Source organism: Armigeres subalbatus, chromosome 3 (assembly GCF_024139115.2).
Source record: "Armigeres subalbatus isolate Guangzhou_Male chromosome 3, GZ_Asu_2, whole genome shotgun sequence".
NCBI lineage: Eukaryota > Metazoa > Arthropoda > Insecta > Diptera > Culicidae > Armigeres > Armigeres subalbatus.
In genome coordinates this window covers 264928147-264944874 of record NC_085141.1, presented here as the reverse complement: position 1 = coordinate 264944874, position 16728 = coordinate 264928147, and the positions used below count along the sequence as shown (strand labels likewise).

Below are 16728 nucleotides of genomic sequence, written 5' to 3'. Positions count from 1 at the left end.
AATGAATCAAATCAATTCATGCGAAACCTTTTATCAGCCATTTAGCTGGTCAGTTGCTTGCTCTCATTATCTCATTTACCGCACTAAGTCGGTCGTCCCTATTCGCGCGTAGCCAATAACAGCTCAACCAATTCCTGCGCTAGAGCCCGTCGTAAAAGCCTCAGCGTTTAGGCTAAATTAAGTTAACTGCATCGTAAATCGTAGCCTTATGTTCGGTATTTTGCTCCGGTTTTACGACCGGTCATAATAAACCATTCAGTATATGTATAGCTTCTTCTCCGGGGTAATACTTCCTGGGAAAAAGTTCTGCTATAGCTGTTTCCCGCCCGTTTCGAACGTTCTTATCGAGGAGCTGGAATTGTGTTTATCAGCTTTTCCTTATGCTATTCATTCGTGGCCATTAGAGCTGTTGTCCCTAATTATCTTACTGTCTCACAAAACAAGCTGAGAATGCTGGTCACGGTGAAATTTTCCATTCTATTATTTTGCATACACTTTCAGATCCTGAAATTAAATTACTATTATGTTTATGTATATTCACAGTCTTTGATTTTTTTTATCTACTTCCATTTCACTTCCCTCTCCTCATCAATCAAATTAATTTTGTGTTCTACTTTATCACTTGGCAAATTTTTGCACCAAATCCATCGATTTAGTGGCATCAGCTTACATCTAAAAGTCCTCTACTGAGTTGCTTACATTTTATTTCGTTTAATACAACAAAATCTTTACAGGTTATAAAAAAATAAATTCTACTCTATAGTATTCTTTCCCGATCAGATCTCCGAGGGCTTAGTTTCCTATGTTTTAATCGCAATTCTCACTCGTAACATTATTTCTAGCATTTATTTTGTAGCACACACAGCGCTGAATATTCAAGTAGCTAGCAAACTGATAACCTATATTTGAAATTATCTTACTCAAATGTTTCACTGATTATCGATTGAAATTTTGTTTATTTCTGTACATAGTATTAGTTATTTTGGCTACTTTATAACCAAAATTGCGTCAAACTCATTTCACACACATTTCAATATTCAAATGCTTCTATTTAATAATACTTACATGGTTTTCCCAAAACTAAAGTCAGCGAAGCGAGTAATTTCAAACCTTTTTAATCGGCTCAACTTCTAAAAACATATGAGTAGAACTCACGCTTTTACTGAATTCCGCACCTACCCACAACTGGTTGGCATAATCGCGGACCCTTTCCTGTGCACTCCCGGTTATAGTTTATCCAACAAGTTAGACACCAAAAGTGGAGTCAACCCATCCGAGTTGGGTTCCAGATCCGGCGATGCTGCTGGGTCCGTCACTGCCGATGATGAAGAAGGTCCCTTGGACTTGTGGCGCGGTTTCGGCCACTTTTTGTGCTTTCCCGCGGTTTTACCATCCCCTCGGGATGCAGAGGACTTTCCACGGGATGGACTGGTTGTCGTTGTTGATGATTGGCGGCCTAATTTGGGTACTATTTTACAATTTTTCAGCGACCCGGACAGATGGTCGGACCGGTTGCAATGCGGCGTCCGCAGGATTCGTATGCTGATGTCGGACTCCACTGAGGTGCCGGACAGCTTATTGTGACTTCGAATGGTTGGCTCCACGGAGCTTAGACAACCATCGTAGGAGGAACTCTGTAAATGCAGAAAAAAATGAAGAATTTTGTTTAAAAGGTTTTATTGTTTTTACTGTCCATGAATGTATCACTCTGCCACTAATAGAAACAAACCTGCCATCTGTTCCTTTTACATTTTTATTACTTTATCAGTCTAACAGATAGCTCACTGCCTTGAATGTATTTACGGCTTCGGAGAACATAAAATCGTACTTTCAAATCGAAACTTACGCAATCCACACTGCTTCCGGCCACGGCAGAATCTGATCCACTGCCGCTGCTCCGGTTGCCTTGTGATACACTTCGGCCGTTGCCACTGCTGCTGGTGCCGGTACCACTCCCACTGCCGGCCCCGCCAGACCCACCGACATCACTGCCGGCGTCGTAGATCATGGCCCGATTCCGGAGCTCGTGCTTCAGGCTCCAGTCACGAAGATAGATCTCGGTCTGTATCGGAATGCCACCTTTCGATAAGCGCACCATAAATTGCCATCTGTAGCAGTGGCATGTTCGGATTGTGATTGCGGAGGAAAAGATGAGAAGAATTTGAACACAGATTTATCGGTTAGAAAATGTGAAATTTTCGTTAACGTATGGATGGAGTTGAAATGTCTGAGGAGTTATGTACGTCTGTCTGTTTCTGTTCGTGCATGATGTGTCTTCAGTCTTTCATTGCATCCAATGATACAAATATGCGCTACGCGAGCATAACTGACCCATATAGATGTGAGTTCAAGCGAATATGGGGCGGATATGCTTTCAAAGCTAAGCAACAGTAAGACTGGTTGTAGAGAGTGTGTAAAGCTTCGACAACCCGTAGAAGGATAAGGATTACTCCGTGTTTCACAATCTTGGGAATGGAAATATATTTATTGAATCTGGTTCCATGCTGATGTCTGGTAGTTTGTACAACATGATTGCACTCAGAGAGTTCGAATGAAGGGCTCCGGACTTGCAGCTTGTATTGTAATCGCATTTCTATTAAGGTTTATGTATGAGAGATAACCGGTAACGTCTATAATAGAATGTTATTAGCGTATTTCATTGCTATAAAACTATGAAGATGATTTTCCTGATGATATAATCCCTCATCATGTAGTTACGATACAAAGCTTTGAAGTACGGCACGGCTCGGTATTGGATCTTTTCATATTTTCATTATGATTTCCATATATTATTTTCCATAATTTATGTAAACACAGAACGATTTCTATATATTTAATACCTGTATAGTAACACAATTGCGCTGAAACATATGTGGCTTGGATCTATTCAATTTTTATCCAGTGGACATCTGGTAAAAAATTAATTTTCATTTGACTTCAAACATTCGATATTTCTTTGGCACTGCATTTTATCTTAAACCTATTTCAGATGAATGCCATCTGTAGACTTTTCATTTCATTCTTCGATATGTTGTGATCGTGAGAGTGGTGGAGAGGTATAACGTCAAAGAAAAAGACTGACTAAACCCATCCGTGAATAAACAAAGAATGATTTTCTCCCACGTAATGCGTAAATATTGAAAGAAAGTAAGACCAAACATATACGAGAATAATAAAAAAATACAGCATGAAGTCTCTTCATTTATTTCATAAATAATGACATTTTCTAATGCTTTTTCATTTTCTTTTTTCCTTTATTTATGTGAATTTTAAAATTTTAGTTTCTTCACTCTTGGAGAGCACCAAGGTCAGGGGTCCAACCGTGGAACCTTCCAATGGCAAATTTTAATTCAAATGAACTTATTTATTTATCATCAGACTAAGGCCGGAGTGGCCTGTGCTGCATAAAAGACTTCTCCATTCAGCTCGGTTCATGGCTGCACTTCGCCAACCACGCAGTCTGCGGAGGGTCCGCAAGTCGTCCTCCACCTGATCGATCCACCTTGCCCGCTGTGCACCTCGCCTTCTTGTTCCCGTCGGATCGTTGTCGAGAACCATTTTCACCGGATTACTGTCCGACATTCTGGCTACGTGCCCGGCCCACCGCAGTCTTCCGATTTTCGCGGTGTGAACGATGGATGGTTCTCCCAACAGCTGATGCAACTCGTGGTTCATTCGCCTCCTCCACGTACCGTCCGCCATCTGCAACCCACCATAGATGGTACGCAACACTTTCCTTTCGAAAACTCCCAGTGCGCGTTGGTCCTCCACGAGCATCGTCCAGGTCTCGTGTCCGTAGAGAACTACCGGTCTAATAAGTGTTTTATTGATAGTCAGTTTGGTACGGCGGCGAACTCTATTCGATCGGAGCGTTTTGCGGAGTCCAAAGTACGTACGATTTCCAGCCACTATGCGTCTCCGAATTTCACTGCTGGTATCGTTATCGGAAGTCACCAGTGAGCCCACCACCACCGTCACCACCGATAGAAACTCGTGGTGGGTGGCTTACATTGACCTCTCTTGAGCCTCTTCCTATCGTCTTCGACTTGTTGATGACTAGTCCAATCCGTTTAGCTTCGCTTTTCAGTCTGATGTAGGCTTCCTCCATCCTCTGAAAGTTACGTGCCATGATATCAATGTCGTCGGCGAAACCAAATAACTGGACGGACTTCGTGAAAATCGTACCACTCGTGTCAATCCCTGCCCTTCGTATTACTCCCTCCAAAGCGATGTTGAATAGCAGACACGAAAGAACAACACCTTGCCGTAACCCTCTACGGGTTTCGAAGGGACTCGAGAATGCCCCTGAAACTCGAACTACGCACATCACCCGATCCATCGTCGCCTTGATCAACCGTATCAGTTTATCCGGAAATCCGTTTTCGTGCATTAGCTGCCATAGCTGGTCCCGATCGATTGTATCATATGCGGCTTTGAAGTCGATAAATAGATGATGTGTGGGCACGTTGTATTCGCGGCATTTCTGCAATACCTGACGTATGGCGAACACCTGGGGTGTGGTAGAGCGTTCACCCATAAATCCCGCCTGGTACTGCCCCACGAACTCTCTTGCAATTGGTGTTAGTCGACGGCATAAAATTTGGGAGAGTACCTTGTAGGCGGCGTTCAGCAATGTGATTGCGCGGTAGTTGCTACAATCCAGCTTATCGCCCTTTTTGTAGATGGGACACACCACACCTTCCATCCACTCCTGCGGCAGAACCTCATCCTCCCAAACCTTGGTAATCACCCAGTGCAGCGCTCTAGCCAGTGCTTCACCACCGTGTTTAAACAGCTCTCCTGGTAGTTGGTCAACTCCAGCGGCTTTGTTGTTTTTCAGCCGGCCGATCTCCTCCTGGATTTCCTGGAGATTCGGAGCCGGAAGTCGCATGTCCTGCGCGCGTTCTCCTAGGTTCATTACCATACCGCCACCGTTGTCTGCCATATCGCCATTCAGGTGCTCTTCGTAGTGCTGCCGCCACCTTTGGATCACCTCACGCTCGTTCGTAAGAAGATTCCCGTTTATGTCCTTACACATATCGGGCTGTGGCACGTGGCCCTTACGTGAACGGTTCAACTTCTCATAGAACTTTCGTGCGTTATTAGCGCGGTACAGTTCCTCCGTCTCTTCACGGTCTCGATCTTCCTGCTGGCGCTTTTTCCTCCGGAAAATCGAGTTTTGTCTGTTCCGCGCCCGTTTGTATCGTGCCTCGTTCGCCCTCGTGCGGTGTTGCAGCAATCTCGCCCATGCTGCATTCTTCTCCTCAACTAACTGCTCACATTCGCCGTCATACCAGTCGTTTCTCTGATCCGGAGCCACCGTGCCTAGTGCAGCGGTTGCGGTGCTTCCAATGGCGGATCGAATATCTCTCCAGCCATCTTCAAGAGATGCTGCGCCTAGCTGCTCTTCCGTTGGGAGTGCCACTTCCAGCTGCTGCGCGTAGTCTTGGGCTAGTCTACCGTCTTGTAGCCGCCCAATGTTAAGCCACGGCGGACGACTCCGACGTTTGTTGATCACCGTCGAGAGTTTTGAGCGCGGACATACTGCGACGAGGTAGTGGTCGGATTCAATATTCGCACTGCGGTAAGTGCGTACGTTCGTGATGTCGGAGAAGAATTTACCGTCGATTAGAACGTGGTCGATTTGGTTTTCCGTTACTTGATTAGGTGATTTCCATGTGGCCTTGTGGATATTCTTACGGGGGAAGAAAGTGCTTCGGACTACCATTCCGCGGGAGGCTGCAAAGTTTATGCATCGTTGGCCGTTGTCGTTCGATACGGTGTGCAGACTATCCGGTCCGATGACCGGTCTATACATTTCCTCCCTTCCTACCTGAGCGTTCATGTCACTGATGACGATTTTGACGTCCCGCAGTGGGAATCCATCGTATGTCTGCTTCAGCTGCGCATAGAACGCTTCTTTCTCGTCGTCGGATCTCCCTTCGTGTGGGCAGTGCACGTTGATGATGCTATAGTTGAAGAAACGGCCTTTTATCCTCAGCTTGCACATCCTTGCGTTGATTGGCTGCCACCCAATCACGCGTTGGCGCATCTTTCCCAGCACTATGAAGCCGGTTCCCAGCTCGTTGGTGGTGCCACAGCTTTGGTAGAAGGTAGCCGCTCGACGCCCGCTTTTCCACACTTTCTGTCCTGTCCAGCAGATTTCCTGCAGCGCTACGACATCGAAGTTGCGGGGATGTAATTCATCGTAGATTATCCTATCGCAACCTGCGAAGCCTAGCGACTTGCAGTTCCATGTTCCAAGCTTCCAATCGTGATCCTTTATTCGTCGCCTAGGTCGTTGCCGATTGTATCGAGTCGTATTATCTTCTATGTCGTTCGTAATAGTTGTTTTAAAGGCGGCTTATTGGGCCTGCGCAAACCTCCTGTCTCGTCGGAGGGCCGTCGTGTCAGGGCTGTTTAGCGTCCCACCTAACACCAGGACTTGGGCTTGTGCGCTTTGAGCGGCACACGGTCGCTTTGGCGGAGCCTACTTGCGGATACATGCAGCTTTTTATAGAGGTTTAACAGGGCCCACTGTCAAACCCCACCACATCCTAGGCAGGCGCCACAACTCGCAGATGGCCTGGGGAGGGATCGTCAAGCCCTTGGACATAGTCCCTGCTGCCCCCATCAAATGAACTTAATATAAACATTCTAAAACTTAATACTAACACTTTAAAAATTGAGTAGAAGCGGTTAATGACTAAAAGTGGTCGACGAGAGAAAACCTTGACGTAACATAACAAACAATAAAGTTAAAATAATCGAACTACAGGAGAGGAAGTACGGAGAATCCAGATAAACCTTGGTAGTAATAAAATAGGTCCAGATGACGTTGAGTGTGCTGCTTTTCCGGAGATAATTTAAATTGCTTGAGGCAGGAGACTCACCCCTAATGTCACGGTCAAGCCTCTTATTCCCTCTGGCCATCCGAGTAAACAGACCAGGGAATTAATGGCTATGCGAGTAGGAATCCCTGAGATCCTGATATTTGGGGAATCGACAGACATAATGTTCCACGGTGTTGCGAACATCACAGACGTCGCAGGTTGTATGAAAAGGGCTCCCGTCGGAGTTATGCGAGAGCCGTGTGTGTCCGGTTCGGAGCCGGGAGATGATTTGCTGTTCTTTGAGGTTGGATAGGTCTGTCCATGCCGATCTGTTCAATTTTCCTTCCGCAGTGCCCCTGAATCTAAGCGAAGGTCGTGTTTGGGAGTATATTCGCTACGATGCTTTGGATCCAAGGGTGCTTAGGCTCGTCGCTCTGGAGTACGGAAATGACGCTGGCAGACAGATGACGCAGGACAAAAGGTCGAAAGGACAAAAGGTCGAAAAGACAAAACATTATGACGTTTTTTTATCCCTCTCGACCTTTTGTCCTTTTCGACCATTTGTCCCTTCGACCTTTTGTCTTTCGACTTTTGTCCTTTCGACCTTTTGTCCCTAACCCGTTTGACACAGTGACGCCTGTCCCGGTGACTCCACGGCCCGAAACCGACCCATCCGTAAACCTGTGTTCATGGTTGGGGAAATCTCTGTTAAGGAGCTCGACCACCGACCTTCTAAGAGCCATTGAATTGTCACCCCTGCGGAAGTTGCTAGCTATGGAGCTATTTATAGTGGCTGTTGAGGAGTGCCAGCACCTCGCTCCATGCCAGTGGACTCGCGCCACTGGGAGAGACCGACGCCGGCCATCGTGCGCAGAATCCGGTCCCTTTCAGTGGGGAGAGGGATCCCATATTCTCCGGAGGTGGCTGCGGCGAACGAGGCAGCTTTGCGGCAGATTGCCACCAGTGCACGGTGTCGAAAAGGCAAGATGCCTGCCTCAGTACAGGCAGAATCGGCTGGTGTTGAGGGTAACAATCCTGAGACGGCACGAACGTAGGAATTAAAAGTCGGTGACAGAGTTTCGATTTGGTTACGGTGGGCGATACAGGTCAGTTCCAGGCCAAAGAATAGGCAACTATCAATGATAGCCTCTCCGATCTTTAACCAGAGTCTCCTGTTATTGGTTCGATGAGGCTTAGACAAGGTCCGAGCAAGGTTGACTCTGGTCCAACAACTTACTTTGACTTCGCGGAAGTGCGGGAGGAATGAGAGGCTTCAGTCAATGGACACTCCGAAAACTATCACAACTTTTTTGTTAGGGATGGGCTGATTACCCAATTTAAGGCTCGGTCCAGATAGTTGATGTCCTCCACCTGCAGAGGTGTACTCGTACGCATATGCTGGCTGTCATAGTGAAACCTATTGAGTTAGCCCAATGGAGAACGGCACTGTACCTTGATCCGTGTACGACCGAGCGTATCGTCAACGACGACCAACAGAATATCGTCTGCATATACGTAGATATATATGTTGGCGGGGAGGAAACGAAACACCTCGTTCATAGCCAGGAGGAACAACGTGACGGCTAGAACGGATCCTTGTGGAACTCCTGTTTCCTCCGGAAAGGTCCTCGAACTATGATTACCAATCATAACTTGAAAAGAGCGCCATGTGATGGAATTACGGACAAAAGAAAGGAGGTTGCCGGAAAATCTTCACTCTTTCAACTGCTGGAGGAAGCAAGGGGTCCAAGTCCTGCTGAAGGCCTTGGAGATATCCGAGGAAACTAGATCCGCGTGCTTGCCGTCGTTGTAGGCGTTCTGCAGTACATCTCCCAGTATGTTCCCGTGCCGTATTCCGGTCGAAACGCGTGTTGGCGGAGGCCGCACCTATCATCGGCTTATAATTTATCCCTCAGATGGTGGTTCACTAACCTCTCAACAATCTTGGAGACACAAGATGTTAGTGAAATAGGCCGGTACTTTATGACATTTCGGGAGGAAATGTTGTTCTTGGGGATAGATACAACGATGCTTGATTAGATCATGCTTGATTGATTAACTCCAGAAACCGGATTTTGGCGCAGGGAGGGAGGTTTTTGCTCATGGGATAACCAATCCCATCGGGATCTGACGACTTTCCGTTACTCCTTGAGAGGGCGAACGACAGCTCAGAAGCGGAAAATGGATAATTTAAGGCGGCTTTTTATGAATCCTGAGGATCTCGAAATTTGGAGAGAGACGAAGATCTGCTGACAAGAGTCCGCTGAAAACTAGCTGGATAGTCGTTGACGGGAACTAAACCAGCGAAATATTCCTCGAGAGCATTAGCCACCTCCGGGGGACGATCCGGTGTGTCGAGATGGATGGGGGAAGATCTTCGCTTACCGCTGAGTGCGTTCACTTTTCCTTACCGAGTGGACCGAGTCGAGGAAATCCTCCCACTGTGGAGAGCCTTCCTTCTCGCCTTAACCAAACGGCGCGTGTCGTTCGACCACCAACGGAGTGCCTTTCGTCCTGGTTGAGTGCTAGTTTGTGGTGGCAACGGCGGCATCGAGGACGGTTTTGGTGAAGTCGGGAAAGGTTGTGGTTGTGCTTCGTCCAAATTTGCGTCGAAGGTGGTGGTCATATGCCTCCCAGTCACCGTAGCGGCATCTTGGCCTCCGGGTGATGTCCGGGGGCGAAGCGTGGACAGTAACCGAAATCGGTCTAGAAGTGCGATACCACGGGGATCAGACCTACGATCACCCCTGGCTGGATGATGTGCGTTTATATCCCTCATGAGGAGGACAGGAGCGGGGGAGTTGTTGATGATACCGCTTGACTTTTCTTCAATGCCGGGTTGAGGGCCGCAGGGCAAGTAGAAATTTACCGCGCTGACTTCATAACTACCTCGGAGACGGACTCCGACAACTGGAAGGTCTTCGTCGAGCTGAAGTACATCGAACGGGATATCCCGAAGGACCCCTATCGCCACCGAATGCCGGATATTCGAACCTACCTTGATGGCCCACTTGTACTTTCCTCCAAGGGAGCGGTCCATGGAGTCGAGTACAATCCTGAAGGCCGATAATCAACGGCGGGTTGTCATGCGTGAGTAGTTCTAGGTTGTGGAGGTTATTCCAGAAGCCGTTGATGTTCCACTGGAGACAGGGATTGACAAGAACAACCTGTATGGGCGCTTCGGTGAAGATGGCCATGAAGCGCACATGTGTGATGAAGCACAATCGTGCTCGCTATGCGCAATTTGGAGCCAGACACATAACCACGCCATGGGTAGGCCTGCTTGTCCGTTGAATGGAAATACGCAGTTGCTGTGGCAGTCGATAGCAAAAGTGAGTACGGGCGTTGCTATCCTGACGAATCCGTACCACATACCTTCGGATAATGGGAAGTGGGTAGCAGACGGAAATAAAAAATACAAAAAGAGAAACGAAAAATGAGAAGCGAGACTTCTCACTTCTTAGTTATTATTCCTCATTTCTCACTTTTCACTTCTTACTAAGAAAAGTTAGAAGGGAGAAGTGAGAAGTGAGATGTGCGGAGTTAGAAGTAAGAAGTGAGACGTCTCACTTCTCATTTCCTTTGCTTATTGTCTTCTGTGAAAATTGAAAAAAAAGTGAGGAAAAAGGAGTGTGCAGTAAGAAGTGAGAATTGATAACTGCAAAGTGATTAGTGAGATATGAGGAATGAGAAGTACGATCTCTCACTTCTATTGACTCACTCCTCATATTTCACTTCTTATTTCTCATTTTGTGTTTCGCATTCTCACTTTTCACATTGAGAATTGGTAAATGAGAAGAGAGAAGAGGGACGTCTCACTTTTCATTCTTCATTTTTCATTCTTCACAGTGAGAAGTAAAAGGAGAAATGAGAAGTAAAATTTGCTCTACCTATTTCTTTATTTTTTTATTTCTCATTTCTCCGTTTTCACTTTTCACTGTGGAGACTGGGATCTGAGAAATGAGGAGAAAGAAGTAAGAAGTGAGAAATGAAGAGTGAGAAGACCAACGTCTCACTTATTATCACTCACATCTTATTCCGCTTTTCTCACTACTGCACTACTCACTACCAAACGACCATTTCGGTCAAAAGACATTTTTGGCGAAATTATCTATTCGGCGACAACTTTCTAAGTCATCAAATGACTAGTTCTTCTATATGTCCCTTTCGGCTATATGTCACTTTCCGTTTTTGACCTAATAACCATTCCGGCAAAATAGAATTCGGCTATACAAATTTCAGTTACTCACTGGTGGGGCACACCAGCACTTTTAACGTTATCGATTCATTGATATTTTGGTATCAGCAGTAAGAACTTTGAGTGAAGGTGTTTTTCAGTTAAGAAATTAAGCAGTTAAATTTCAATTTATTTTGTCGTCTAGAAATATATATTCGACATTTTGGGGAGTTTCCTTGGCAATCGGTCTTATGATTATTGAGTTGAGTGTGTTACTTCTGGGTGATGTTAAACGCTTTCACAATAATATGGAAATGCTTATCAGACTGGCCCAGCATAGTATGGGGAGAAAAAAATGTTGTCGAATTGCACGGGGCAGCCCCCAGGGTTGTGTCTTTTAATTACAAAATCAATCTCTTAAAATTTCAGCTCAATCGTTGTTGCATAAGCTGGCGCATTTGATTTGAAGTTTGTATTGGGATTTCATCGTGGGACGCTAAACAGCCCTGACACGACGGCCCTCCAGCGAGACAGGAGGTTTGCGCAGGCCCAATAAGCCGCCTGGAAAACCAATTATTACGAACAATATAAGAGATAATGCGACTCGATATAATCGGCAAAGACCTAGGCGACGAATAAAGGATCACGATTGGAAGCTTGGAACATGGAACTGCAAGTCGCTAGGTTTCGCAGTTTGCGACAGGATGATCTACGATGAATTACATCCCCGCAACTTCGACGTCGTGGCGCTGCAGGAGATTTGCTTGACAGGACAGAAAGTGTGGAAAAGCGGGCATCGGGCGGCTACCTTCTACCAAAGCTGTGGCACCACCAACGAGCTGGGAACCGGCTTCATAGTGCTGGGAAAGATGCGCCAACGCGTGATTGGGTGGCAGCCAATCAACGCAAGGATGTGCAAGCTGCGGATTAAAGGCCGTTTCTTCAACTATAGCATCATCAACGTGCACTGCCCGCACTAAGGGAGACCCGACGACGAGAAAAAAGCGTTCTACGCACAGCTGTAGCAGACATATTATGGATGCCCACTGCGGGACGTCAAAATCGTCATCGGTGACATGAACGCGCAGGTAGGAAGGGAGGAAATGTATAGACCGGTCATCGGACCGGATAGTCTGCACACCGTATCGAATGACAACGGCCTACGATGCATAAACTTCGCAGCCTCCCGCGGAATGGTAGTCCGGAGCACCTTCTTTCCCCGAAAAAATATCCACAAGGCCACATGGAGATCACCTAACCAAGAAACGGAAAACCAAATCGACCACGTTCTAATCGACGGTAAATTCTTCTCCGACATCACGAACGTCCGCACTTACCGCAGTGCGAATATTGAATCCGACCACTACCTCGTTGCAGCATGCCTGCGCTCAAAACTCTCGACGGTGTACAACACGCGTCGAAGTCGGACGCCGCGGCTTAACATTGGGCGGCTACAAGACGGTAGACTAGCCCAAGAATACGCGCAGCAGCTGGAAGTGGCACTCCCAACGGAAGAGCAGCTAGGCGCAGCGTCTCTTGAAGATGGCTGGAGAGATATTCGATCCGCCATTGGAAGCACCGCAACCGCTGCACTTGGCACGGTGCCCCCGGATCAGAGAAACGACTGGTATGACGGCGAATCTGAGCAGTTAGTAGAAGAGAAGAATGCAGCATGGGCGAGATTGCTGCAACACCGCACGAGGGCGAACGAGGCACGATATAAACAGGCGCGGAACAGACAAAACTCGATTTTCCGGAGGAAAAAGCGTCAGCAGGAAGATCAAGACCGTGAAGAGACGGAGCAACTGTACCACACTAATAACACACGAAAGTTCTATGAGAAGTTGAACCGTTCACGTAAGGGCCACGTGCCACAGCCTGATATGTGTAAGGACATAAACGGGAACCTTCTTACGAACGAGCGTGAGGTGATCCAAAAGTGGCGGCAGCACTACAAGGAGCACCTGAATGGCGATGTGGCAGACGAAGATGGCGGTATGGTGATGGACCTGGGGGAACGCGCGCAGGACATAATTCTACCGTCCCCGGATCTCCAGGAAATCCAGGAGGAGATCGGCTGGCTGTAAAACAACAAAGCCCCTGGAGTTGACCAACTACCAGGAGAGCTATTTAAACACATTGGTGAGGCACTGGCTAGAGCGCTGCACTGGGTCATTACCAAGATTTGGGAGGAGGAAGTTTTGCCGCAGGAGTGGATGGAAGGTGTCGTGTGTCCCATCTACCAAAAGGGCGATAAGCTGGATTGTAGCAACTACCGCGCAATCACATTGCTGAACGCCGCCTACAAGGTACTCTCCCAATTTTTATGCCGTCGACTAACACTAATTGCAAGGGAGTTCGTGGAGCAGTACCAGGCGGGTTTTATGGGCGAACGCTCCACCACGGACCAGGTGTTCGCCATTCGCCAAGTACTGCAGAAGTGCCGCGAATACAACGTGCCCACACATCATCTATTCATCGACTTCAAAGCCGCATATGATACAATTGATCGGGACCAGCTATGGCAGCTAATGCACGAAAACGGATTTCCGGATAAACTGACACGGTTGATCAAAGCGACGATGGATCGGGTGATGTGCGCAGTTCGAGTTTCATGGGCATTCTCGAGTCCCTTCGAAACCCGCAGAGGGTTACGGCAAGGTGATGGTCTTTCGTGTCTGCTATTCAACATCGCTTTGGAAGGGGTAATACGAAGAGCAGGGATTAACACGAGTGGTACAATTTTCAATAAGTCCGTCCAGCTATTTGGTTTCGCCGATGACATAGATATCATGGCACGTAACTTTGAGAAGATGGAGGAAGCCTACATCAGACTGAAGAGGGAAGCTAAGCGGATCGGACTAGTCATCAACACGTCGAAGACGAAGTACATGATAGGAAGAGGTTCAAGAGAAGACAATGTGAGCCACCCACCGCGAGTTTGCATCGGTGGTGACGAAATCGAGGTGGTAGAAGAATTTGTGTACTTGGGCTCACTGGTGACTGCCGAAAATGACACCAGCAGAGAAATTCGGAGACGCATAGTGGCTGGAAATCGTACGTACTTTGGACTCCGCAAGACGCTCCGATCGAATAGAGTTCGCCGCCGTACCAAACTGACAATCTACAAAACGCTCATTAGACCGGTAGTCCTCTACGGCCACGAGACTTGGACGATGCTCGTGGAGGACCGTGGAGACAATGCGCAATCGGAGTTTTCGAAAGGAAAGTGCTGCGTACCATCTATGGTGGGTTGCAGATGGCGGACGGTACGTGGAGGAGGCGAATGAACCACGAGTTGCATCAGCTGTTGGGAGAACCATCCATCGTTCAAACCGCGAAAATAGGACTACTGCGGTGGGCCGGGCACGTAGCCAGAATGTCGGACAATAACCCGGTGAAAATGGTTCTCGACAACGATCCGACGGGCACAAGAAGGCGAGGTGCGCAGCGGGCAAGGTGGATCGATCAGGTGGAAGATGACTTGCGGACCCTCCGTAGACTGCGTGGCTGGCGACGTGTAGCCATGGACCGAGCCGAATGGAGAAGACTCTTATATACCGCACAGGCCACTTCGGCCTAAGTCTGAATAAATGAAATGAAATCGATTCTCAATTCGGTCTAGTATTTGGGAGGGGGGACATTCTCGACTCCCTGGTCATAGTGTATCCATTGTACTTGTCTTGTCACACAAGATACATACTCATGGAATGGCGATTATAGAAAAGCTTTCAATTAGGGGTAACTGGGGTGATATGCACCCCCGGTGCAAAACGACCTTATGGCATTTTTAGCGATTTTCCAGGAATATTTTCAAGAATGTTTACTACTGGATTAGTAGCTCGAGATCCGAACTACATGCACTGAAGTAAATACTCTGGAAAAACTGCCGTAAATGTACTCAAAAATGCCAAAGGGTCGTGTTGCCCAAGTGGTGCATGTTACCCCAGTTTCTTCTAATAACAGACGAAATGCTAATAGTTTAAAAGCAGGCCAAGTTCCGGTTGTAAGATTTGAATAGCACTACCGTCTAAAATTATATTTTGAAGATAATCAACTTTACAATCTATTTGAATAAAATCCGTATTCAAACACAATCTTTTGTATTCCTAATATGGATCACCTGGAGAAGACACAATGGAAGCCATCGGCATATCAAAACACTGATTAAACTTAATTGTAGCTAAATAACACTATCAATAACTCCACATCAATCAATCACATCCACTTGTAGTGTGGATTAGCAATCCCTGTCCTTCGAAATAGAACGGACGTAAACTTGTTTATTGATTGGCACCCTTTTCAGTTACCATCATTGTGTTTGCCCCGTATCATGTCCCACTACTCGCATCCTTGAATGCAGCCTCATGCAAAACACTTCACTTTGCAATTACCTGACATTCGATGATCACTCGAAGCGATAGGAAATGAGTTGTGAAGGCACCAGTAATGACAGGTAATTATATCCTGATAAGGCCACCTGACCAACTGGTTTGTTCGAACCCAATATGCACACCGTTCGGTAGTGAAGAATTACCCGTCGCATCTACGCTCTACTGTGTGTTGTCGAAGCTGTGTGTACGTGTAACTATCTCGTAACTAAACTGCGCTGCCAAAGTCATTATCTTACCTCAGAATTAGCTGATGGAGACGTGAGTGCTGGCCGAGTCTGCGAAGCGCCCGACAGGCTCCGATTATCGATAATTGATGTGTTTCCATTATTTTAAGACCTTCCTGATACTGGACAATAGCCTCCAGCAGCAAATCTGAAAATACATGTGACCGGTCCAAGTGATGATGATAGCGGGGGTTGGATAGAAATGGGAAAACCACCATTAGTACGGAAAATTTCCGGAACTAAATATTTGCACATGCTAGAAGGGCTCTCAATCTGTGCTCCCTACACTTCTCAGGACGAGCACACACAAGCAATCACATACACACATAAGCAAGAAGTAGTTGGATGGCTGGAATGGACCTAAGGCGAGATGCACGTTCCGACTGATACGAATCCTATGCACATATTGGACAAAATGGGTGTTGTCGGTTGGACATTCACTTTCGTCGCTGCCGGTTCATTGACGTATCTAGGTCAAAAAATGAACATATCTGAAATACGTTTTAATGCTAATTAGGAGCTGTATCACATGAGACATTATATCTTGTCTTGAAACGTCAAATATACTATTTCCGGAAAATATATGTGTGAACTTTGACATCAAGCTATTACATCTAGTGATATTTATTGCGCTTAGAAGGTTTATAAGGTGTCACATTTTCTTTAAACAACAATTCTAAAAAATAGAATAGAAGACGGCCTTACTGTTGAGGTCAAAATGCACATCTAAAAATTAACAAAAACCAAACTTTGACTGTTTACAAGCTGGACAATTGCTAACATACAACGATCTATTGATAGCAGCAATTGGTTGTGAAAACTGAATTCTTAGTCAAAAATGTTGCATGTCCCTGACACCTTAGCCAAACTGTTTCCATTAAATATGCGGTGTATTATTCTCTGTGCACGCTAGTGCTAGAGCACATTCACTATAAAGTAGGAAGGTTGAGTGTTTTCGTGATGCATCCAATCATGGAAACAGCTTTACCAAATCAATCTTTACCAACCAAACCTAAATTCAGGTGAAAACGCTTCAGCTGAATTACGTTTTTCTCTATCACGGTTCAAGCTGCATTGCGAAGCTCCTCATCATCAATCGT

At 46.6% G+C, this 16728-nt stretch overlaps 1 protein-coding gene across 1 annotated transcript in view; it reads right to left on the bottom strand.

Moving 5' to 3' along the window:
• Positions 1–832: 832 nt before the first annotated feature.
• Positions 833–16728, bottom strand: part of LOC134224053 (protein O-mannosyl-transferase TMTC1-like) — a 309191-nt gene continuing 293295 nt past the window's right edge. The window contains exons 10-12 of the mRNA XM_062703292.1: positions 15641–15776; positions 1847–2108; positions 833–1634 (exon numbers count right to left, since the gene is read on the bottom strand). Of these exons, the coding sequence (XP_062559276.1) occupies positions 1227–1634; positions 1847–2108; positions 15641–15776 (806 nt within the window). The 3' untranslated portion in view covers positions 833–1226. The remainder of the gene's footprint in view (positions 1635–1846; positions 2109–15640; positions 15777–16728) is intronic.